General features: G+C 50.5%; 7 protein-coding genes across 7 annotated transcripts; all 7 read right to left on the bottom strand.

Annotated features, from left to right (window-relative positions):
- Window positions 1-569: 569 nt before the first annotated feature.
- On the bottom strand, window positions 570-2,183 carry T310_3316 (Mitochondrial carrier protein; the record flags this gene model as incomplete). The annotated part of the gene is made up of 3 exons (XM_013473792.1): window positions 570-1,324; window positions 1,417-1,714; window positions 1,911-2,183. The coding sequence occupies 3 exons, from the start codon at window positions 2,181-2,183 to the stop codon at window positions 570-572; spliced, it is 1,326 nt and encodes a 441-aa protein (XP_013329246.1).
- A 1,067-nt stretch (window positions 2,184-3,250) lies between these two features.
- On the bottom strand, window positions 3,251-4,396 carry T310_3315 (uncharacterized protein; the record flags this gene model as incomplete). The annotated part of the gene is made up of 3 exons (XM_013473791.1): window positions 3,251-3,828; window positions 3,876-4,099; window positions 4,242-4,396. The coding sequence occupies 3 exons, from the start codon at window positions 4,394-4,396 to the stop codon at window positions 3,251-3,253; spliced, it is 957 nt and encodes a 318-aa protein (XP_013329245.1).
- A 1,443-nt stretch (window positions 4,397-5,839) lies between these two features.
- On the bottom strand, window positions 5,840-8,891 carry T310_3314 (Septin AspB; the record flags this gene model as incomplete). Its single annotated transcript, XM_013473790.1, has 8 exons — window positions 5,840-6,475; window positions 6,550-7,016; window positions 7,082-7,467; window positions 7,707-7,820; window positions 7,976-7,998; window positions 8,068-8,271; window positions 8,558-8,739; window positions 8,807-8,891. The coding sequence occupies 8 exons, from the start codon at window positions 8,889-8,891 to the stop codon at window positions 5,840-5,842; spliced, it is 2,097 nt and encodes a 698-aa protein (XP_013329244.1).
- A 1,169-nt stretch (window positions 8,892-10,060) lies between these two features.
- T310_3313 (Mitochondrial carrier protein) lies at window positions 10,061-11,556 on the bottom strand (the record flags this gene model as incomplete). Its single annotated transcript, XM_013473789.1, has 2 exons — window positions 10,061-11,437; window positions 11,521-11,556. The coding sequence occupies 2 exons, from the start codon at window positions 11,554-11,556 to the stop codon at window positions 10,061-10,063; spliced, it is 1,413 nt and encodes a 470-aa protein (XP_013329243.1).
- A 1,167-nt stretch (window positions 11,557-12,723) lies between these two features.
- Window positions 12,724-14,538, bottom strand: T310_3312 (C6 finger domain protein; the record flags this gene model as incomplete). Its single annotated transcript, XM_013473788.1, has 2 exons — window positions 12,724-13,856; window positions 13,926-14,538. 2 exons carry the CDS (start codon window positions 14,536-14,538, stop codon window positions 12,724-12,726), a joined length of 1,746 nt encoding a protein of 581 aa, XP_013329242.1.
- Window positions 14,539-15,153: 615 nt separating this feature from the next.
- On the bottom strand, window positions 15,154-15,803 carry T310_3311 (Histone H4.2; the record flags this gene model as incomplete). The annotated part of the gene is made up of 3 exons (XM_013473787.1): window positions 15,154-15,317; window positions 15,375-15,512; window positions 15,794-15,803. 3 exons carry the CDS (start codon window positions 15,801-15,803, stop codon window positions 15,154-15,156), a joined length of 312 nt encoding a protein of 103 aa, XP_013329241.1.
- A 1,440-nt stretch (window positions 15,804-17,243) lies between these two features.
- Window positions 17,244-21,370, bottom strand: T310_3310 (Uncharacterized protein; the record flags this gene model as incomplete). The annotated part of the gene is made up of 5 exons (XM_013473786.1): window positions 17,244-17,549; window positions 17,607-19,624; window positions 20,198-20,326; window positions 20,552-20,930; window positions 21,104-21,370. 5 exons carry the CDS (start codon window positions 21,368-21,370, stop codon window positions 17,244-17,246), a joined length of 3,099 nt encoding a protein of 1,032 aa, XP_013329240.1.
- Between the last annotated feature and the right edge of the window lie 3,296 nt (window positions 21,371-24,666).

Here is a 24,666-nt window from a genome sequence, read left to right as displayed (position 1 = left end):
AGAGAGCTCGTGGGGCTAGGGGGGATCAGCCAACCGGAGCCGGCGCCTGCGGACGGCTTGTTTACATGCTGCTTAGCGTGTTTTCCTCCGCGCCGCAACGCCCGCCTCGTGAAGACGTGGAGTAAACAGAAGAAGTGTCTTACGGAGTATTCATCAAATATGGCATATAGTCATTACCTATGTGGTTGCTATTGTACGCTGAATGACCAGCTAAACAATGGACTCGCTCCAGCTCAATTAATCGATACATTCAAGTAATGCCAATGGGAGATCTATGAATGCCCCTATTCAGCCCTATAGTACAGACCAAGAAAGAGAATCTACAACTCTATTCCCGTAACTGGACGGTGCAAAAATGATGGCCGATTGCTGGCAGAAATGACCATCCCCTTCCCGGAACGCCCAAGTATGCCTCCACCGTGCGCGAAGTGTACGTGCCTCTCGGCTGCAGGTAGGTGGTGGGTAAGGTCCAGTCAAAAAAGCCCATGCGAAAGGTTACGTAAGTATACAGCTGCCGCCGCCAAGTCCGGTTGCAGATCGAGAGTTCCTCTGCTGCATACGCAGAGTCCTTATAGCAGGCTCAAGTCCTTCAAGCTTTGAAGTGACTCGAGCTTTTTCAGTAGATATTGATACAACACCAGCATTGTCCCACTCTGGACGCTGGTCCACAAGGCGCGCGGCCCGACTCCACGGAACCAGCCCAAGACGCCTTCGGTCTTGTAGATGAGTTTGAGACCGGTGATCACAGACGACGTGTCTAGTATGGCAGCGCCAGGCTTGACCGTCGCGGTTGACGGAGACGAAGTCGAAATAGGTCGCGAAGGAGTACGCACTGTGGAAGGACTTGATGAAGAGGAGGAGGAGGAGTGGGACGAAGGCGGTTTCGTTGATGTCTCCTTGGCTGGGGACGACACCGGCTTGGGAGTAACCGGGTTCTGCTGGGTCTGGATCCTGGTCTTGACCACATCCAGCGGACAGGTCAAGACCCCTGCCATGCCACCGGCCGTGGTCGCGGTCAGAATTTCCAGACCAAGACCGATATCCCGGTGGCCGACCCATTGTTTGGCCCATTTCTGTTCCTGCTCGTAGAAGGCGAACTGTAGGGCTGAGAAAGGCAGATCTCGGAAGAGAGTCGCCTTATAGCCGTAGAACATGGCCCCGAATCCTTCCTCACGAACAATGGTCCGGAACGCGTCGGCTGTCGACCGGTAATTGTACCCGGAATTGAAATAGGGGTTGTTGTACCTCCCCTGAAGCTGAAGACGTGTTTTCAACACCTCAGAAGGGACGTAGATGACTGAGGCAGCCAAATCGGCAACAAAACCTATAATGAAACAAATGATTGACGTCAGGAATCGCCATCACTGTTAACTCATGTCTCCCCCCTTCAACACCCCAACGATGGAGAAACCTTACCACTAGTCAAATACGATATGCTCGGTGCAATCCCCACGTCGATCATATGTCTCTTGGTGTACTCATAGACCCCAAAGAAAATCACCGTCCCGGGAAACGAGCCCAGCAACGCAGGAGTCACTCCGCTGTATAGTCCTCGCCGGATTCCTTCTTGTCGGAAAATGGTCATGTACGAGGATGACATCGAGGTATACTTGGGCGGGATATGGGGATCGCCCTGCTGTCGCGTCTTCACGGTATCGAGGGAATGCATCAACATATCCCCGCTGGTGCCGCCGATGCCGCCAGCCAGCATGGACTGTAGTCACCAAGTTGAGGCAGTCAGCCATGACAAACTTTTTTTTTTTTGAGAGAGACACGAAACATCCACAAGGGGGGCAGCAGACAAAAAAGGTGCTAGCAGGGTAATAATCGATCAAGGTGTAGTTGAATTCTGGCGACTGAGGAGAGGCAGAGCAATCGCCCGTCTCAGGTTACGGACGGGATGGACATACATGTAAATATGGCGGACGATGGTCATCTTCCACGTCCTCTATTTTCACCTTCCTTCGCAGTGTCCTGTCGCTTCCATCGTGAGCCCCAGAATGCGGTCCATGGCCTCGAACAACATCGTGTGACGTCTGTCTTGTCGTCGTCGACGGCGTCAATTGCGTGACATGACTGCGATCGCCGTCCGGAGAGGGGAGCGGCCCGGACGAATCCGCCGATGTCGAAGGAGGCTTCGATGTAGTCAGGAAATTAGTCGTCGGCCGCGAATCGAGGCTCATGGCAAGAGAGCGTCGCGGCCCGTGCCCGTTTCACGGTGCGTACGGGGGCACCAAGGCGAGTGCGACTGTGATTTTCGGAATGAAGCGGCGTGCCTGGTGACTGAGTAGGCGCCACCGGCGGAGGTGGATTGGAGTGGATGAGAGGGATATAAACAAGGGAAATGGAGAAAATAACAACTAGTGAAAGCCGGAAGAGAAATTAGATAACATCGTATTGACAAAGATCGGACAGAAAGACAGAAGAAAGGGTCTATTCGCATCACACGCGAGCGCCGTTTTGGCTCATCTTCAAAGTCTTTTTTCGAGAATTTTGGTCGACCTCCGGCTCGGCACGGCGATCGATTTTCTCCGACGGCTCCTTGACCCTGGGCCCTCTTGCCCAATCAGACAAGAGCTATGATGGCATTTGTCACCTATCTATCGACTTACGATGGCAGCTTCTGCCGACCAAAGCCATCTATCTCGTTTTTCTCTATGGCTCTGATCACTCCAGAGAGACGCGCAGAATTGCACAAGCACAAAAGTTTCTGTACAGCACGCGCCCAACGGACGTGGCACGAGGATTTCGAACAATCGTATACGAAACCGCAAACCACAAGGTCAAGCCAAACCCTCACACACGCAATCAACACGCCGACCCTTCTCTGAAACAAAACATGAAGTAGCAGACCAGCTCAGGAAGAACTGTTCTTTGACAGGACACAATGACAACTAAGTATGACGCTTCGATTCCAAACTCCAACTGCGAGAAGGTTTTCCTTCATAAAACATAAGCCATTTGTAGTAGCAAGTACAAAAGTGACGAAGTAGCCCCCCAATTTTCATCGCAAAGGTAGTGTCAGCCATTTTGATGCTCCTTGCAAAATGACCATCCTCTTCAATCCCCTTTGGAAGTCTTTCCAATCACGGAGACTAGATTGATTGATTGATATTATATTCGTTGGCCGTTATTAATTTCGTCAAGAATTGCTTAAGATTGTCCAGGCGGGAGGTTGAAGCTGCGCGCAAGATAAAAGCCGGACACAGATCGTGTTCAGCCGTCAACCCCCACCTACGTGGCGAGCACTCTACTGGGGCTTCTTGCCGGCAGGCGAACCATAGCCTCCAACATAGCGTTTCACCTCTGTGGCCTCATATGCCTGGCGCACAATGCCCTTGAATGTTTCCCATCCCTGACGAACCTGCGGAGGCGTGCTTTGGTGGGAGATCGAAGTGTCAATCCTCGCAGTGGTGTGCGCGACAGCACTCTGGACGAAAGTGCTCTGAGAGTATCTCGCACGGAAGAAAGACAGGTAGATCAGGAGCAGAACCCAGCTTCCCCTGGAGAAGGTGAGTGCCGACAGGACGAGGCGGAGCAGAAGACCGAGCTCGAGTGATGCAACGAGGTACATGCTGCTGTCATAGTACTGCTTGACGAATTTTCCAATGGTATCGGCAAGAGGAGACTGCTTGGCAGCGGCTCTGGGAGAAGTGGGGGAGGCTGGACCGGCGGCATCCTGCTTTGGTGGCTGCAGAGTGGGAAGCAAGTAGGTCCGGGTATACGTAGCGACGTGGAAGACCGAGTACACGCTGAAGGGCAGGAGAGCCAGAGGAATCTGGCGGGAGTACAGCCACACGAGGGCCATTCCTGTTGAGCGTTCATGAGCTAAGGGCACTTGCCAGTTGCTTGGAGCCAGATTTGGGGGTACCTACCGAGGTACTGCACATTTTCATCGCCCAGCAACTTGAAAACGATGTTGGGAATACCTCCCGTAAGCTTCCCTCGGGCGATATACTGTTTGTAGACGACGATACCGTAGGTCACCGCCGCAGCAATAAACGCCAAGCGATACGAGATCTTCGTCGAGTTGGAGTAGTAATTGAAGGTGAGGTAGGACAGGGAGTAGCGCAAGACCGAGAGAAGCAAGGTCAAGTGGCTGTAGATAGGTCATCAGCGATCTCTTGCATTTCAATCGGCAAGCTACTTGACGAGACTTCGAAGTAGGGAATTGGCTACCCGACTCAGAAGCCTTCAAGGTATGGCAAAAAACGAGTGCGGAACTGGAAGCAAAGACATACCCTACAAACCAACCGAATCTGGTGTCATATTGGTCAGTTTCTGGGACAACAAATGCAAAGATTATGAGGATTATGGTAGGAACATACTGCAATGTCTGAGCCAAGGCCTTGAGTCTCTCGCCCAAAGGCAAGCTGGCTGGAGGTGGAGGAGCCATGATGAAGGTGACACACGGATGGACAGCTTTACAAAGTGAGGACAGCCAAGGACAAGGGAAGAAGAACCACCAAGAAAAAACGACTGGGGAGGAACAATGGAATTATTGACTGAGGACAAAGGACACAGAGCGACAGAGAGGAGCAGACGGGGCAGAAACTTGGGTGGTGTCTGCTTGTGGGCTTCCTCGTTCGCTTTGCTGTGCTGAGCTGTGCGATGCGGTGCGGAAGAGAGAGGCTGGCAACATGGTTATGGATGCATCGGGGAAGGTGGCCCTTCCGGTCTTCAGCAGACGCGGCTGAGCTGGGCACCAGCAGCAGCGCTGATTCGCTACCGACAAACCTACATGAAATCTGGCTGATGCGCACGGCACTCCAGCCACAGATGCGGCGATGATGCAACCACTCCGATCTGCTCATGCTGCAGCAGAAGTGTCCATTATACTCCACATGAGCTCTTTTCTCTGCAGGACTAATCGACTTGCAATCTTCTGCCAGTCTGTGTCATACAATCTATGTAAGATAATTAAGCCGGGATTAAGGTTCAACGATGGAGTATCATAGGATTAATGATAGCATCAGAACCTCTCCTGAGTCTCCTCGTTTTCAAACCAATGAAAACCGTAACAGCGAGAATTATAGCAAACTAGCTTCCTATTAATTAAGTTTGGTGTGGCCTCGATCTGCAGAACGGTCCTCGAAGCCCATTCGTCACAATTTGAAATCACAAGCCCAAGTACCTAACACACATCTATCTTGCCAAGGTTCGAACAAGGTAGATATAGATACTAGGCAAGGTGACAGTAAAATGCGTACGTGGACTCAACTGGCACCAAAGGATAAAACATAACTACGCAAATACTAATGATAGCACGAGACAAGGACGGTCACGAGGGTGAGGATCAAAAATGATGTACTAACACCTTAAGAACACAGCAGGAAAAAAAAAGGAGAAAAAAAAGGACCAGACAGAGGAATAGAGGTATAACATAGGCCAAAAGTACATGACAAGAAGAAAAAAAGGTGATCGGACGTCGGGCTTGAATAGAGTCTGCAGCAGTATCTCCCTGGGGATCGAGACCGCCCACCACGCATAAGATATGCAGAAACGACTCTGAAATGTCCAGCTCGTCTCATATTGACAACCCTAGTATTAAAATCTTTTCTCTTCGAAAGACGTTCTTTTTCTTCGGTCAGCCCGATTCAGAAACAGTCATTACCGGAAAGAGATACGAGGAAAAGGAGAGGCGAATGAGCGTAAGTGACAAGGAAAAAGAAAAAAAACGAAAAGGGAAAACGATTGACAAGGAGTGGTCGATCAATCGACAGATGGGAAGAATCAGGCTGTAAGCTCCCTGGCGAGTTCCATCCGTAGCAATAATCCACACCCTCGGTTTGCTCGTCGCATTGCAGGCATGGTTTTCGGAGGTCCGGCGGTTCGGCCTCTAACGGAGCGAGAAACCCTTCCTCTTGCCCTTTTCTTCGAGGGGTCTTCCGCTCTCGAGACGAGCCTTCTTCTCTTCCAGTTCCTGTCGCTGCCGTTCTAGCTGTTCCTTCATCTCGCGGTGGCGAGCGTACAACTCGTCCTCGCTCTGTTTCAGCTTGCTTTCCTTTTCGCGGACCTTCTGTTCGAAGACCGCCTTCATCTCGGCCTCCATCTTGGCAAGCTTCTGTTCGTGCAGAGCACGCTCTTCTTCCTGCTTGACCGCCGGGTTGACCTCCTTGAACACGCTCGGGTCCTGGGCAACACCCATCTGGGTGAGCTTGTCCGAACGGTAGTTCTCGTACAGAACGTTGTTGGTGTGCTCCTTGAGCTCCTCCATGTGGGTACGGATGAGCATCTGGCGCAGCTTGACGAAGTCGCAGTGTTCCTCGTTGTCGACCTCGATGACACCCCATGGGTAACTACGACCACGAACCTTGCGGCCATCGGGGGTAGTGACTTCGGTGTTGGCACCAACCACGGCGAAGGGCACTTTAGACATGATCTCCTGGTTCTCGGCAATCGTCTCTTCATCGTCGAGTTCGTAACGAGGGCCCTCAAAGATCTGGATGTTGTGGTGCTGGATATCGGCCAGAATCTATAGTAGAGGTTAAAAAAAAAGTCAGTTTGAGCACCACAGATTGCAGACAAAAAGGGGAAACAGGGCCGTACTCTCTGCTTGAACAGAGCAACCTCCTCATCCGTCAGGGTATCAGCCTTGGCAATGACGGGGATCAGGTTCACTTTGGTGTGCAGACGACGCATCACCTCGATGTCGAGCGGCTTCAAAGAGTGGCCCGTGGGCTGGATGAAGTAGACACAGGCATGCACACGGTTGTCAACAATGTTCATCCGGTTGACCCTGTTCTCCGCCTCGAGATAAGCATCGAAGCGCTGCTCAATGTTCTCGACAATCGGGCGCCAGGAGTCATCGTTGTTGACGAAGTCACCGAAGCCAGGAGTGTCCACCACGGTCAAGCGGAGACGGACACCATTCTCTTCGATGTCGGCGCTGATGGACTGAATCGACACGGTCTTGGGAATGATGTCGTGGCTGGGGCCCTTGCGTTCCTTAGGAGGGTAGAGAGACGTATTGAACAGCGTGTTGATCAGAGTCGACTTTCCCAGTCCAGACTCACCTACGGAGAGAAAGACGGAGTCAGCTAAACAGCCAAGGCGCCCTTAGAACCGACCTCCTACTTACCAACAACCATGACATTAAAGTTGAATCCCTTGCGGACACTCTTGCGGTGCCACTGGTTGGGCAGGTTCGCGAAACCGACGTAGCCGGTCAACTTACGGCGGACGACATTGCGCATGTCGGTAGCGGCCTGAGCGACGGCCTTCGGATCTTTGGAGCTCACCGTCTGGGCGTTGCCTGCACCACCCATAGGGTTGCTTCGTTCGACATAGGGCGAAGTGGGCTTGCTAGAGGTGCTGGAGGCCTTGTCGGCCTGCGCCGTGGAGGAGCCGTTTGCAGTGGTAGCTGTCTCGACGTCAGCATATTGATCCATGTCGCTCTCATCAGTATCCAGCAACGTCGGAGATGGGAGAAGAGGCGCAGATCCGCAAGAAGATGATCTGTTCAGTCTGGGGATCCGAGAGCGGGGACTGTGATGACTATGGCTTCCACCGTCTGCGTTTGAGCGGATCTCTACGACGACACGGTATTTGGAACGGCCCATCGTCCTCCAATCACGCAACAGGAGAGCTCCCCCAGACGGGCGGTATACAGCAGCAGACAGACAACAAAATCACCGACAATCGCAAGGGGCACAATAGGTGGATAACCGAAACAATGGTGGTTAGGAAATATTTCGCAGGCTTACCCATGACTGTAAGGGAAGTAACCTAGGTCAGCTGGAAAACGAGCGTCGGGAAGGCGAAAGTGCGGAGTGCAAAGTGAGATCCCCTGAATCGCAGCTTCTCCGTTAGCCACGAGTCTGCAGCAGATATATTTGGAAACGGATGAAGAAAGTGTGTTCTGACAAACACAGTGGAATGCCCGTTCTGAGACAGAGGAAATTTCTAAATGAGGTAGGAATGATGTTGAGACTGCTGGGGGTGAAGAAGCATACGTCAACGCCTGACGACTTACCGTGATGGAGAGAACACGGAGTTCTAAGACACGATGCACTCAACAGGGGACGAAAGTTAAAAAAAGTAAAGTCCGGACAAAATCTCACGCACCGTGTGTTGAGAGATTATTCTCCAACGGTGCTGTTGACTGTCTAAACGGACAAACAGGTAGAACGAAAGGGGGGGGAGGGGAACGGAAGAGAAAGAGAGACGGGCACGACTCAGGAGAGCGAGGGAGTGCGTGTAGGAGTTGTCAAGAACAGGAGCGTTCTGTTGTGAAGAAACCGGGCGCCTTAGTTCGATTCCTGGACGGCGCTGGACCGCGGGTGCTCTAGACAAGAGGGAGGGCGAGAGAAAGGGGCTGCGTCTGCTGCGGGTGCGCGAAGCCGCTTGACCTTGAGGGGTAGGAAGGAAGGAAAGGGAAAGGCGCTAAGGGCCTGCCACCAGCTCCAATGGAGATTGGCGGAGCTGGCAGCTTGCAGAGCTAACAAGTGACCGTCTCCAGAGTCATCCAAGTCACGGGGTGGGTTTGGACAGGATGCAGGTTTCAGTGCATATGGACTACAGCAAGTAAAACCCAACCGCATGCGATTTTTAGTACCCAAGCATATGTCGACATCATCGATTCTGTCCACTGGCCCAGGACTGAGCCCAGCATCTTAGCTTTGCTACTTGCAGCTGTCAACAGCTGTGTAACGCCAACAAATCCATTGTTTTCTCCCCTTGGGAGACCATAATTAACTAGATAGGTAACACCTGTCAAAATCCATGGATATACAAGCACTGTTGAGGCTATAGCATACTGTGTACCTTATGCCTCTCAGTGGACGTGGGAGGGTTAAGAACTCACCTGCCTCCAGGATATCAAGGGTCCACTGGGTGAGGCTCTCGTGGAACTGGAATGCAGCGTGGAGACACAGCATGGCCATTGCCATCTTGACCATGATTCTTGATACTCAGCATCTACAAGATCATTTTTTACTGGTGCTAGAATAATACTACAACTGAGCAAGAATATTACTTTCCTTCTATTCCCTCTCCTCTGCTGAGTTGTTTCTCTCTCACTTCCAATTTTTTTTTTACTTTTTTCCTAACTCTCGAACAATAAGAATTACCCCGACTCAGGGGAAGGTTGAAACGTAGAGTTTCCGATCGTAGCTTTTTTTAATTAGCACTTGCGTTCTCGGGTAGAAGCGTTCAAAGCCAGGGGGTGAAAATCATAGAAAAAATACCTCCAGAAATTCGGGTCTGGAAGCTTCTGGCCCAATCAGCAGGAGGTCACGGGCTCAGACGGTTCAGGCCGCCCGCTTGGTGGGCGGAGATCACGCGTTGGCCCAGCGGCCAGCGACCAGAGAGGAATGGGCTGGGGCGTGTTGGCCAGTGAGGAAGCAGCCTCTAGGCCAGCCGGGAATAATAATAGGTCTATCATCTTTTGCCTTACCTATCTCTACTAAACTCCAAAGGCTAATTTGAATCCTGACCCTCCCCGTGTTCTGAGTACTTGATGTATTTATGACGGAATATATACTCCGTACGGAGTACTCTGTCCAGATGTACTGGACATAGTGAAATCAACCCTATGGACAACTATCAGCTATCAACGGCACACTTGATAATTCACTACAGACTTCTTGATTAATTCTGGCTGTAGATTTTCATCCTGCCGTCCTATATACATAACCGTATGAATGGGGTTTTTACATACGTGTCCTGCCATTTCGAATCATTTACAACAAATCTGATTCATCCACTACATCTGCAGTGTAGCCTGCAGCTTGCCGCTTTCTTCTCCCTCTTTCTCATTTTTTCTGTGAAGGGTCAGGTGCCAGTGCCACCAACCCCACTCGAGCGCTATTGACAAGAATGTTTCAGATTATTTTGCGAGGCTGTCATTTTTGTTTGACACTTGACGATCTATATGGAATGCGCTTTGATAAATACGTACATTCATGCAGGTTGACATATATAGAAAAAGGTATCTGTGTTCGCGATAAGTGAGAAACGCAGCAACCTCTCGTGAAGGAGTCGAGAAATATAGGCAAGGGAAAAAAAAAGGTAAACACCAAGTTGGGAAATTTCATGAAAATCGTTTCAGTTTCGTTCCTCATTTCAGCAGCCGTTCCCAGAACCAGTGGTAGAGTCTGCGCCATTCTTCCGCTTCATCCTCGACATATTCGCCCACCATCTCGGCCAGCTCATTCGTGTCTTCTGGTGAATAGGAAGATCCACCATCCGTGGTGATATCCACTGACACAGTCGGGACCGTTTCGCTCTCTGTGACAGTGACTACTAGATCTTTGGCCCCTTCTCGAGCTACGTCTGCGTACTCCTCTGCCTGCTCGTGGACTCGCTGCAGGAGCTCCTCTGGAGTAGGGTAGCGGCGTAGGAGAACAAGAAGGGCGTAGTAGGTGTTAACGATAGCGGAGTGCACCACGTCCTTGGTCAGCATAGTAATACCGTGAGAGAAGAAGCCCTTTAGAACTTCGCCCAACAACCCGTCATAGAGAGCCCCAACGCCTTCCTCAAGAGCGATGGTGTGAAGGGTCGAGAAAATGGTAGGAGAAACGGACGACCGAACTCCATCTCGTCCATTATCTTGAGTCGCTGTGTCGTCTCTAGAACGGGAATCACTGCCATCGGTCTGTGCTCGCGTCTTCGCCAGTGAGAATGGATATGTGATGGCTGAGGCAATCGCCTTGCTCACTGCCGCCAGTAAAAAGGTTACTGCGGCAGACGGCTTACGACGCCGGTGACGTGGGAGCAACAAATACTTCAGCGTTTCATTGAGGAAGAAGGTGATCGATGGGTTGAGGGTCAGGATCAGTGATGCCGAATATCCAGACCAGAATCCAGCGAGTCCCTTCTCCGCACGGATCTGAGCTGCTATCTCCCTAGTGGACGCTGACGACGACCTGGAATCTCCGATCACTGCTGCCGTCTGCTTCCTCGTGACGATATTTGCGAGCGGAGTCGTCCACAATTTCGCGAACGCGCCCGCGATGATCCCTATAGCCAGCTCATCCAAGACAGGCAGAACCGCGCTCCTTTTACCTGCCGCGCGAGCCCTCGACTTGAGCCTCCGCTGTCGCAGGAAAGTATACGCAAGGAAGAACAAGAAGGAGTCTGCGATGGTCTTGCCCATATCTTGGCCAACACCGGTATAGAAGCCCGCAATCCCTCCTTCATTGGCATAGATCTTGCGTGCAGCATCCAAGAGGCTCGAGTATTTTTCTCCTTGACCATTATCCGCACCCGCACGTTCAGCTTCGGCTCTCCTTTTCTTTGCCGCCATCCGCTGCGCCTGCATTCTAGCCACAATCAGGCTCAGCGGATACGTCGCCAAGTTCGATACTGCTGCCCCCGCGGCACCAGCAAGGGCATGTCCCAATGCAGGGAGGGCTGGACCGCGGAGGGCTGCAGCTTTCCAGTCTCCATTCCGTTTTGGGCGCTCTGGATATCGGTAGTAGAACTCAAAGACATCCTGTTCCCAAAGGACAGAAGGATAAAGTCAGTCATGTTGCGCTTGCCAACCGCACAAAACGCAGAAATTGCTTGAAGACATACAATCCGTGTTCCGTAAATCGACTTATCGTCCGCCATTGTTGTTGTGTTCTGAGTAGACTCTTACCAAGCAGGTAACAACCAGCAACACGTGCGTTGTGAAAATCGATAACGAAAATGCCGAGGATGTAGCTCGACAAGCGAGGTGGATCCGAAAATTGCTGACAGCACACTCACTCGCAAAAATGAGCTCAGCTGCAAATGAATTCCACACGACAATAGGCGATGAGGGGGATGCGATGGCAATGACAAATGATGCCGGTTCAGTAGCGTACTACCGAGGAGCTAAAAGTGGATGCTTGCCTTCAGCAATAACATCCTCTTTTCGCGTTCGATGTCAGGTCGAACAGCAGTGCAGGGCTAATTAGCTAATTATTAGCCAGTCCAGAGCAAGAGAGAAGGTCATATCAATCACACCCACTTAGAAGGGGATCAAACGGTCGACGACTGTGTTGTCAAGCTCAAGGGAAGCTGGGAAGGTGGAGCGGTAAATAACGTCATTTGCGGGTGGAGGTGGCCTGTGCACAATCAGCAAGCTTCTGGGGAAACAACACCGAGACAAAGAAGTGCTTCTAGAGTCTAGACCAGACCACTATACAATTTTCATAATCACACAACCATCGATGTTTACCTCTTGAATTTCCAAAACAGAGAATCCTTTATCAATTGAAGCTAACTGATGATGATAAAAGTAATAAATATTAATAACTGGGCAGCCATTGTTTCGATGACCACCCGGAGATGATGCTTATGGTATCCTGGTACCGGATCCTACCGTAGAGCAAAGAAACAAAATAAGCGAAACCGGAGGAAATGAAATAAAATAAATAAAATAAACAATAAAAAAGGTAAGAAAAATGAAAAGAGCTCTAATTCAAGATCAACTGCGAAAGATTGCAATATATGGCAAAATAGAGAGATTCGTCAAATCAGGATTCCCGTCCAATTGAAAGAATTCTATTGAGGACAAAGGCAGGCAACCCTCATATATTGGCGATCATGTCGTGTCCAGCATGATCTCCAATCTTGAATGTGAAATGGGTGGTCAGGTCCATTGAGAGTAGCATTTATCGTGAACATGGGCGTTTTCGTCTCTAAGTCTTATCCGCAGTAAGACCGATGTAGATCGTTTCCAGGAAGGAGATAGATTGCATCCGCTCTCACACCGTCTCCATCATCTCGCTCCCTGTTCTTCGCGATGACTTGTTAAATGTCGGATTGACATGTCTGCATTAGTTGCGCACAGTTCGTGCATAGCAGAAGTCCACAACCCACGGCAGACGGTGAAGATGGACAAACAGGTTCCTGGAATTTATCGACGGACTGGATAGTGGTGCAGCCGAAGAAGGCCGGATTCGGACACAGCATGCACCAGGGGTTGATCTGTTTTGGCCCTTGAGGCCTGCTTTTGTCGCCGCTGTTACCGCTGTCCGGAAGAAGTGGAGCTAAACTGTCGAATGCCGCGTCGTAGTCGAAGTTCAGCGGATCGTATCCTTGCAGCGCAGAAATAGTGTGTTCGCGGCAGTTGACGATATGAATTCGCTCCAGGGCACAGATGGCGCACATTCGGCTGGGTTCGTGGCCCTGGCCCACATGCCCTCCCTCAATTTCGACGAGTCCATCCTGATCCTCGTATTCGATCACTTCAACTTTGACCTCTCCCAGACCAAAAATGCCGTACGTGAAATCATTGCACCAATGGCAAGGTTTCGAGTCGTCATCGTCCGGAGGCTCGTAGGCAAAGTTGATAGGGTGTGCAAAAGACATCGTGATGACGCGGGTCCTGCCTTGCTTACCTTTGGGTGTGTTGGTGACATGTGGAGGCTGTAACTGAATCTTCTCCGGTGGCTGCTGCGGTGGTTCTGGAGTGGCTTTGATCAGATTGTTAGGATCCCATGGCTTTGAGAGCATAGACTCTAGCCGCGCTCGACTCTCTTTGAGGCGATGACTCGGAGTCTTAAAAAGGCAACTGGTTGGCTGAAACCCTTTGACACCGGGCAAATTTGCACAAACCGAGAGCGAATGTAGTGAATTGATCGAATTCGTCTCGGAGAGAGATGACTGCGAAGATTGCGGCAGTAGGGAAACGGAGGAAAAGGGCGAACATGGCGATTCTTTGTCTGATGCGTCCACAGTCGATGGATCAGACTGGTGCCTATCGTCTGCCGGTCCAGCAATACATTGCAATTTGGCCTTCTGACATTGCTGACAAGGAAGACGGTGATCTTCCTGTTCCTCGTCATAGGAACAGACGAGCCCCTTTCTTTTGCAATTTTCGCAACCACGCTTCTGTCCTGGAGGAATGATGAGGTCACAGTCCACTTGATCTTCTCTACATACTTGGCAACGGTAGAACAGAGGTCGATCTAGAAGCGAACACTCCTGATTGAATTCCCAACAATTCTTACATCCTCGAGCTGCGGGATGGTCGGGATCTAGACTCAGTAGACTCCGCGTACTTCGAGGCTCAGATCCGCTTCGGGCGTTCCGGGGAATGGGAATATTGTCACGACTGCGAAGTGAGTGCCGTCCTGACGACAACGTCGTTGGGAGATAGGGTTGACTACCGGCAGAGAAATGACCATCATCGTTGTCCAGACCGCGGTTGATGGGAAAGGCGATTTTGGAGAGAAGAGACCTGCCTGTAGCGGATGACAGCTTTAATGTGATTGGAAGAGTGTCACGTTGTCTGGTGGACGACAAGCCATTTTCTTTCCGTCTTTTCGCGGGTCTCTCTTGTGCCGAATTGGTAGGCGCAGGTCGCTTCTTGCGCAATGCTTGACGAGGGTCATAATCGACGTCGGAATCGTTATTATCAGTTTCATCAAGCAAATCTAGCACCTTGTCGTGATATGGTTCTCTAATACGCAAGTCGTACTTGGATTTGATGCAGTCCTCGAGATGCTTATGCGGCAAACCGCACTTGCTCAGCCTTCGTTTAGACTTGCGGAAAAGTCTCAAGGCTTGTTCGAGTCTCTCCATTGTATAAGCCATTGCACAGTGGTGACCCCGAGTGAACATGGTGGGATTCAAAGCGCGGAGTGCAAGAAGTTCAGTTGATAGTAGACTGATCGTAAGATGAGTGGCAAGGGTAGGGCGAGTCGACAATCGTCCTTCTCACAGCGCATCAAGTGGAAGTGTGAGAGCTGCCTCAATCGAAACTGAATTACTGACTCAAATGTCTCGTCTCTCTCACACATCTCTGTGTTCTGCTTGGACATTAGGCGTTGTAGCTCTTACTTTCCAAACCTAGTCTGATACTACTGGTGGCCAGAACTGATCACTTGGTTGAGAATTCTGTGGGAAAGATGGCATTTTTCATTGATTTAAACTAGAATTGTGACTAGAGGTCTTGAAAGTAGGATCGGACAGAAACCTAGTGAGTCTTCCTATAGTTCCAATCGTACCTCGACCCAGAAAGACTATAACCCAAGACCGACCATCCAAAACCCCCGTACCCATTGCGGAAAAGCCAACCCAAGAAAGGAATAATCAAAGCCGAACGTTAACCCATAGGAAATCAAGCCGTCGACCAAGAACTGAGAAAATACGTGAAAAGAACGCCATAGCCATGTTATACGTTGACAAAAACCAAGACTAGGCGCAGAAACGAACAAATTTCGGGAGGCAACGCGTTTAGCCACCGAAACCGTACAGAGTACGGCCCTGGCGCTTCAGAGCGTAGACGACATCGAGGGAAGTGACGGTCTTGCGCTTAGCGTGCTCAGTGTAGGTGACAGCGTCACGGATGACAGACTCAAGGAAGGACTTGAGGACACCACGAGTCTCCTCATAGATCACTGAATTCAAGTTAGTTAAGAGTAGGCTAAACGAGAATGGATCGCGAGTCTACATACTGGCAGAGATACGCTTGACACCACCACGACGAGCGAGACGACGAATGGCGGGCTTGGTGATACCCTGGATGTTGTCGCGCAAGATCTTGCGGTGGCGCTTGGCACCACCCTTACCAAGGCCCTTTCCGCCCTTGCCACCTGTTAAGAAAAGAAAAGGGTTAGCTTAAGAAACTACACGACAGCACGCTTTGGCTATAATCATCTCCCGTAACAACATCATCGTCGTGATGAGTGGTCACACATGTATGGGCATTGAGGTGGACAGGAGAGCGCGTGTAGAGATGATTATGTAATCAAGAGCGCCGTGGCGTCGCTCTCCCGACACGCCTCATTTGGGAAAGCTTCAGGGACAACGACCACAACCATCGACGACAACGACGCGTAGAGGACAACGATAAGGGATAAAAGTAGATACTTACGTCCAGTCATGATGAGAGATGTCTAAGCTGAAAAAATCTAATGGAAAATGTGATGGAAAGATGGTAGATCTGATGATTTGACGCGTTTCCCGGATTGGCTGTTGCAGGTGTCGCGATATGCGGGAGGTAGAAAGAGGGAAGAGAAAAGGTGAGAGAATTAGGAGGGGCGATAGCTTTAAATATGTTTTCCGGGCGGCAAAGGGGAAAGAGGTGATTTGGACGGGCGGGAGGAATGACTAAGCGTACCTAGTTGAGGCGCGAGGAGGAAGTTAAATGGAATGAAATGATTGGCGGGAAGGGACGAGAAAAAAGGGTGTTATGAAGAGCTGCTTTCCAGCCTGTGTTTAGGCATGTTAAGTTAGGCGGCCGCCTGTTCACGCGTGGGCGGGTATCCATGTCTGACAGCCGTGGATTCGGGTCACCTGGCACTAGCCTTGTTGGGTTAGGGGGACTTGGCGCCACCCCATCAAATCTGCAGATCACTTTATCTGTACCTCGTCGGAGTAGAGTGAACACCTATAGAGTGAATATCATTCAACATTATTCTTTTGTATTTTAGGGCTGGTTTTATCTGCTTTTGATCCACCATCAGATCCGCGACCAAGAGCAACACTACCCCTGGCCTGCTCAAGTCATATCCATGCCCGATCACACATGCCCTTTTGGCAGAAACTGTGTACATACATAGATCCTTTGTACATGATTTCACTGCCCGTATGGAAAACCATGACACTGGGACACAGACTGCGTGGCATCTCCTGGTGTGCCTCTGTACAGCATCCGAGTCGTCAAAAATTGGCGAACAAGTTGCTAGGATAGTGACAGGAACCCAACAACGGGTTGTCAGAAACACCCAACGCCAGAACGCCTCAAGGCAGAAAAGTTATCAACTCAGGACAGAGGATGGAGTGCATGCCATAAAATATAGAGCACAATATAACTTTTGACCTCGACTCCGGAAAACTAGAATGAAGTACTGCTGAAGAATAATGCAATCATGTGAACTGCTAAAGAGGAAAGAAGAAAAACTAGCACAAGAGTAACGCACAAAAAGAAACTGAATAAGGAGAATAAGCACGACAAACAACTCAAGCCGCCGAACCACTATACTAGACCAGCTGGAAAAAAAATTATTAAACAATAGATGACTGGAATGCATAGCAGTCATAGTGAAGTCCCACTGTACTTCCCATATAATCTGGAAAGAGGGACCATTAATAAAAATAGGGTTGCGCAGTCTAATGGGTGCATTGCATGATGCAACCAAAGTCTTCACTCACAACAAGTCCAGAGCGGAAATGAATCGACGCGTCCAGTTTGAGGTGAGTCGGGATTAAGCCATTCTGGGATCAAGCGCATCCTTTTGGACACTGGCAATGAGCCCCTTGATTAGGAAAACATGAAAATAAGACAAAAAAAAGAACTCAGCATGGACATCGGTAATTCAGAATCATCCACGGATAACATCTGGAGTTTGCGGCTCGGATAAGAATCCATTACACATAGGCTGATGGTAGGGGAAGGAGAAGATAACGGGTGAGGATGCGTCACTGGATGATGCTGATGAAGCGCCCAAGCGTGGCGAAGACTCGATGGAAATAGCGGAATCCACTTGCGAGGTAGATTCGTCACAATTCTGCCCCGCCACGGAGGAAGAGGATGACAAATGAGGGCCCTCATGATAGAAACGGGAGGGTTTCATCTCTCGAGTGGGCACGGTCCTATCTGAAATAAGCGCGCTTTTGGCAGAGCCGTACTACGATCAGTCAGTTGGCGGGGAAAAGGCTTGGGAGAGAGGAGCGGGAACACGTACAAAGCAATATTTGTCCACCAGTTCCTTATACACAGACGATTCAAGGTGTGGTTTGCTCGAAACAATGGTAGAGGGTTTCAAAGACTCAGGATGCGTCGTGTCTTTGGAGTTCCCATCCATCACTGTGGTGGGGTCTGAAGAGAGCTCGCTGCTGTCCTGCCCCGCTCCATCATCATTATGACCATTCGATCCAGACTTCGCCTTCTCAGAAAGCGTTGTCCGGTCGATAGTATTTTTACTCTGCATCACTGCAGACAATGAGACCCCAAAGTCATACCGATTTCCGAATGCCTGTCGAGTCGGCTTTTCTCTCCGTCTAGGAGCTTCCGGGAGCAAGTCATGCGAATCGGCTTGTGTCAGGTGCAATGGTGACTCGGTATAGTTTTCGCTAGTGCCTTGGGCTAAGGACGGGAATGTAGGATCGATCTCTGACGCAAAGCCGTCAAAGGACGGAGGCATCGATCGAGGTCGAGCAGCACTAGAGGTAGGTAGACTTCTGCTTCGCGGAAGCGGATGCCCATGGCGACCACTGGTGGGAGAAACTCCATGTTTTCCAGAAATGTTCTTGTATTTCTTCGCGAAATCAACTTGATAGTTCATGGAAGCATTGTTGTCCCAGAACTCCTGGCCACTGACATTGTAGCGGATGCAGACGAACATCGTCTTAGACTCTAGATTTGCCTGGTCCGCTAGTTTGATAGTGAAGTTGAACCGATCGTATCCATCCTGAGCGTGCTTGCGACGAACGTCATGGTTGTATTCCGCCGCCACTTCAGATACTGTCTTCCAATAATCAAAGGTGAACCGTGCCGCAACCTGCTTATGAAATGCAATGTTGGCAACGGCAACCACGCCCACCAGATTCTTATTGTCGGACGAAAGAAAAATGCGCTCCAGCCGAACCGGCATATGGTCTCGCGACGTCGTGTCTTTGGGGAAGTTGGCTAATCGTAACTCCCACTCGAAGGCTGGAGCTTTCGATCCACCCTCCAAGTCACCGCTACTGAATGGGAACTCCGAACCCCCACTGTAGGTCTCGACCGGGGACGTATCTGCACTCACTGCCAACGGTTTGTCAAGTTGGAGGAAGTGTTTGATGTGCTCTAGTTGAGTATCAAAGTGCACGTTTTTGGCATAGGTTGGAGTGCCTGGCATGCTCGACGGGCGTCGCCTCCTGGACGCTGGACGCAAGGCCGGCCGAACGAGCTCGCCAGACCTCTTGCAGACCATGGGAGGTTTCGGGAGCAGCTCTTCTTCCTCATCAGAAGCGCTAAGGGACTCTCCGAGCTTTGAGATGGAAGACTCTGTAGAAGACCGTGAATGGGAGATATTATGGGCCTCCACCGTGAGTGAAGGCTGGACATTGTGCGACTTATTCGGCAATTTCTCTGAAGATGAGGTCGCTGCCGTCTTTCCCACAGATCCTCTCTTATGCGGTTGCTCTGCAGTAGGAGACTGATGCACTTGTTGACAGGACCCTATCACTGTATTCAGAACCTGCCCGCTTGTGAGCTGTGACGTTGTTCCCTCTTCATCACTAGAGTTCGCGCCAGAATCCGGCGGAGAAATGACGGCTCCAGTTGGGATCATTGCATTGTTGACTGGGGATGGCGACTGCCGTAGACTCGCATGACGATTGACAGTGCTTTGGAACGGTGAAACCGCACGTTCGGTGCTTTCCAGAACTGACGGAGGGACTGGCAGGCTCACAGAGGGGCTTCTCCGGTGTCGGCGGACATAAGATGTAGAGGAGAAGGAGCAGGGACGAGGAGGAAGCCCTGACGAGGCTGAGATCGACACCGATAAGTCTTCTCGGAGAGAATGAGGATGCGGACGATCGAGGCGGGACGCGGGAAGCGACAGCTGAGCTGGCGCAGTGTAGGGCATCCGGCCAGCTTGTGGTTTAAGAAGACAGGAGCTTGTTGATACCCCTGCCGTGGAAGGAATCGAATCGGTTGCAGACAAGATGAACTTAAGAATCAGAGAAAAACTGGCAAGGAAGGCAATGTCATCACAGCCTAGGTCCAAGTTAGTGGGGTTTGTTCCCATTTCAGAGTGAAGTGAAATGTTTGTCGATATCGGATTGTTGATATCGGACAGACGAAATGTTCCATGGTGAAGGGGCGAGTACATGTAGTCAAAGAGCCAGGGGGTCACGGCGCGGACGACTGCTATGCTCTAGCGACAAAAACGGGGAACGAAACGAGGCAGGAAGATGGTTCTTATAAGGAGGAGAAAGGCAAGTATAGGGATGGTGAATTGACGGATTTGACTACCCAGATCATACGATCGGCAGGCTTGTTCCTACCCAGTTCGTACGAGAGTAACTAAAAGCAGAGCTCTTCCACGCCAAACACATGGCACAAAAGACGTAGCTGATGCGTTGATGTGGAATTTATTTCAACAAAGGACGGAAAATATCGGCGAGGGCTGTGGTGAAAGGACCCATATGGTAATGCTCCACAAAGGAACAAAGGGATAAAAGCAACAAAGAGCAATTCAATTACCTCATAACTCTGCCAGATACATAAAGGGCCTCACTTTCCAGGAGAGAGATGGAAGATGAACAGAATTGAAGGCCAACCACCCACAGACAGAGGGTGTGCGGCATTGAGCTGCTTTTGAGGCGAGCAAGTTGGGGATGAGGCGACCAGGATAAGTGATCGCCGTGCAGAGGCGGGAGGCAGGTGCTGCTTCCATGGCGGGCATCATGCGATGCACTGTGACTACAACCCAGCTACCAAGTCACTACAGAAGCTAAACTGCCCATGAAGGACCTCGATGCACCATCGATCTGGGAGCTTGGATCTTCCCTCCAGGACCGTGCGTTTCGCAGGTGGGACGCACGACTTGGTTCGCCTCCCCAGGATGAAGAAACTTGCGTGCAGCGTGGCGGGGTATCTGCGACCCGCTGCAAAGGCTGGTAAGGTAGGAGCTTTTCTTACCAGGTAACCTGTCCAGAGCCCTAAGGCAGCTGCTACCAGCAGGAGCATCCAGTTCCGGACGACCCGCCCAGCAGGTATCCGTGATACGCTCTTTCCTGCTCTGCCTCTGACCGCCAAAGACGCTTCCTGCCAATCCCGAACCAATTAATCGCCATCGTCGCCGTTCCATGAAACGGCAGCGCCTCCTCTCCTGCCAGCTGGGTTGAGGGACCCTTGGCACTTGAACATCTTCCATAGTAGCTGAGATTATTTCCCAGTATTCGCACCTGCTCTCCGCATGCAACTTCGTATAGTGAAGTTCTATACCTATATTAGGTATAGAGTCATTGCTACTAGCGATGTAGCTGCGGAGTTGCGCCATCACATCATGCTCTGGATTCTACTATCACGGCAGATTCCAAGGATCTGCCGTTTCTCGCAAACTCTCCAGCCATTTGCAGGAAAGACTTTTTTTAGCCCCCGGCCTGCGTTCGCCACACCCCAGCAGAAATCTGGACTCCGGACGGTTCGACAGGGCCTGGACGTTTGGGGGCGCTTTTACAGTTTACCTACTCGCCAGTAGGTAGTACTGTGTGGTTGTTTTCTGACAGCACACGGCATGTGAGTTTCGGCGCCCGTTATTCCTGTATTGTCTTCGGTAGCATCCCAACAGCTCTGCCGGTTCACCGTGTTTCCCGACAAGGCAAAAGCCGGCCGAAGCCGGAGATGCAATCTCGGGTCGGAACGAGATGAGCTTGGATGAGAGAAGAGGATTAGCATAGAATTTGTGGCGTCGACAGTTCTTAGCACTTGCGTCGAGATGTGCAATCTGATTAGCATACTGATGGGGATCAAGAATGCCTCCCGAGCGCCTGTGCTGCAAGGTAAACGCTCTCCACGCTGAATGGCCAGGGTCTCGGGAAAAAAAGACTAGTTTTTCTCACTATGAACAGTTGGAAACCTTCGCAAACAGCTGTTATAGGCATTTCAACCTGCACCTGTCCTTGTTTCTAATAGGAGACCCAGGAAGCCTGACTACTAGTACATAGCAAAAATATCAATCGCTCCTTATTTTTTTCCCTGTCAAGTTGTGAGGCGATTGATATAGGGCTTGTTGCATGAGATCAGGCGAAAAGAAGGACTCGTGTTGCAAGGTCTCAAGGCTTGTTTGTCTTCTATCACTACGGTTACTATAATAAGCAAGTGAGAGTCTCGTAAACCCGAGGGAGGATCAGCAAACAGGTGCAGATAGGAGTGGCGGTTTCTATTTGAGTTATCAGCACGTCACAGTGGTGACTTCGGATAGGTCAGCTTAATAGGGCTTCTTTAAGATTTTCCACTGCTGGGATGATTTGTTGGCTGGCATTACTTGCATCACTTGACTTGCTGAGAGCGAGCGTGTTGCCAAGGCAGGTGCCGCCAAAATATTCCCGGTCGCGACACCGACAACATGCAATGGATCCATCATTTGCAGGCATGCCAGGCTCAGTACTGGAGAAAGCTGTCAGCCGCCCTTTGAATAAGATCTTCGATAGCTTGGCCCCACTTAACGATTTCTTCAACGGCCATGTCGGGGAGCTTTGACAGGCCAGCTCCACTATCTGGAGTTCGCACGAGCCGTCTCTCGGTTGTCGTATCTGTTATCTTCGGCGAATTAAAATCAGTGGCTGCAGGAGAGATGTCGATCCCTGTGCTGACTGCCGTTGGATGCTGCCAACCACCAGCACAGCCGCACATTCGACATGGTCCGGCTCTCTAAAACAAGGCATACAGAAAGTTTTTCACAGAACACTGTATGGAGATTCCGATGGGGATTCAACTAGATCATTTTTGATTTTCGGTGAGAGAAACCTGATGTCAACTGGTCTCTTCTAAGGTTCTTTTACAGAGGTTAATTGTTGTGATCTTGGATCTTTGACAGGAAATCAATCGATCAATCCGCAAAAGCACGGAAGCGAAGGGGAGTGGGAAAAAAATTCTAATTTGCCTCTATTATCGGAAATAGGCACTGTTCTGAGGATAGTCGCAGTGGAATGAGCTACAATCATTTACTGTTCTCGCCACTCTGAACGATGTAAGTTTATGAGACGTCCTTTCTTGATACTTTTGCTAGGCTCTAGCGCTCAATACGGCCGAGATCCATGCTCATTATTCCGAGACGCTTGTTATGCATGGCCCTCGAGAGAATGTAATTGTCTCGGCTTCTACAGACATCAGGACGTATCACAGCGTGCGACTTGGCCAAGACCAAGACCGGCATTCAGTTGTTGCCTACCACCCTGTCAAGGACTCAGGGTGTACAGGGGACAGAGAGCATGTTTGCTCATTTCCTTCTGCGAATAAGCCAACTTGCTCATTTTCGTTCCTCGGTTCGAACTAACGTGCACTACAGAATATAGACCCAGTCTATCTTTGGTGATCAGCCCTGGAGTAGATCGGCAAAACCATCTCCCATCTTCATTTCAGTGGATTCTAGCCCCGGTTAGATCTCGCTGGTTAGTGCGGAGGTGGGGCTGGTGCCGCCTTAGCGCGACAGCCTGTTAGCCCGTTGCTGCCATGATGGAATCGTGATTAAAACAATAAGGGATCAATGAAGAGATGGGGAAGGATGTGCGATTGCGAGTTCAGAAGTCCGAGATAGGAAGGACAGGCAACTGACTGCTACGAGCTTTGGTCTTGGTCCACTTTTCTCAAACACGATATTTTAAATCGGACCTACACACAGTACATACCACTGCTCGGTTAGCCATGAGGTTTGAGCTGCTGACATGGTTCATGCTTGCTCGTCGAGAGAGCAGTTGCAAATCTGCCCAGAGGAGCAAATCATCGCGCCAAGAGAACCTTAATAGAGGAGATGCCTCGACTGGCCCTTGGCGCTGCTAAATCAAGGAACGCCGTGGTCGAATGCCTTGATTCCTTGACAGCTTCCCTGCAAGGAAAGTTCTCACCATGCGTCTTTCTGCGTGCTCAACTTAGGGTGGACGCCTGTTCGCGGCCTAGTTTGCCAGGATTCGGCTCTGGACAGAGTGCGACGCGTCGAATCAGACCCGGTTTGCAACACGGGTGTGACTGACAACGTGTACCGAGCGAGGAGTACAAGCAGTTGCTGTGTATACAGTATTACCGCGGTGAATAGGATCTCCATTTACTATCAAATCATTATTCACCTTGGCTTTTTAGGGAGCTCATTGACCACCTTGTCGTTTACCGATCCATCCATTCCGAGACGACCATATTCAACCTCTGTTAGAAGTCATCTGCATACTGGTCGCATCATCATGATCCTCAGCGGACATAACGGCTGGTTTGCATGGCACGCCCACCTGGTCAACTGAGAAGGGCTTTGTTGAGCTTTGAAACCACGCGTCCAGCAAGGCTTAGCATGCTACAGTCTCCAGGCGGAGCATATACTTGTGTCCCGAGTAGGAGGTGCGGAGTCGGGTGGCAGACTCCGAAGCACGGTTAATAATCAATGGTAATCAGGTGATCGGCAATTTGCTTTCTTCGTTTCACTACTTCAGACGTTCACTGCTCTGCAGAATTGTCATGGACTCCGAAAACGAGGGCTGGTTGGTTTCTTCATAACTCTGTCAGACACGAGGGCATGCATTATGCTGGGACAAAAAGGCTATCAAATGCCCTGTGCTTACTTTCTACATGTGACTAACTGCTTCGGCTGTCAGAAAATGGCCTTTTCGTACCTCTGACCTGCATACAGTTCTGCGAGTCTTACCGACTTAATTTCCATTCAGACATCTCCCCAATTTCAATTCCGGCTTGCCAAGCTTCACAAGCGCATGTTAAGTCGACAATTTTCTAACCATCCTCCCTCCGAATCTAAGCGCTAGTTCTGCTATCTATCAGGGAGCTCCTGAAATGTTTGCGGACCCCGGTATGCTATCTCTGCGGGGTACAGGTATCCCCCTTGTCCCTGCCAACTCAACAATGGCTATGCGACACTGAGAAGAGGTTGATAGAGGGGCTCTCCGCGGAGGAACTCTGCAATGTCAGCACGGCCATTGCCAACTGGACTGAGCCTATTGTCTTCCTCGCCGTTATTCGCTGTCCCTATAAGGCGGGGTAACTGAGTTAGCATACCATGTATATGCTTTACGGAGAATTATATTGATTGCAAC

The sequence above is a fragment of the Rasamsonia emersonii genome (genome assembly GCF_000968595.1).
Source record: "Rasamsonia emersonii CBS 393.64 chromosome Unknown ctg1118621760063, whole genome shotgun sequence".
Lineage (NCBI taxonomy): Eukaryota > Fungi > Ascomycota > Eurotiomycetes > Eurotiales > Trichocomaceae > Rasamsonia > Rasamsonia emersonii.
Note: the sequence above shows the minus strand (reverse complement) of the source record. Positions and strands in the feature narration are given on the sequence as shown.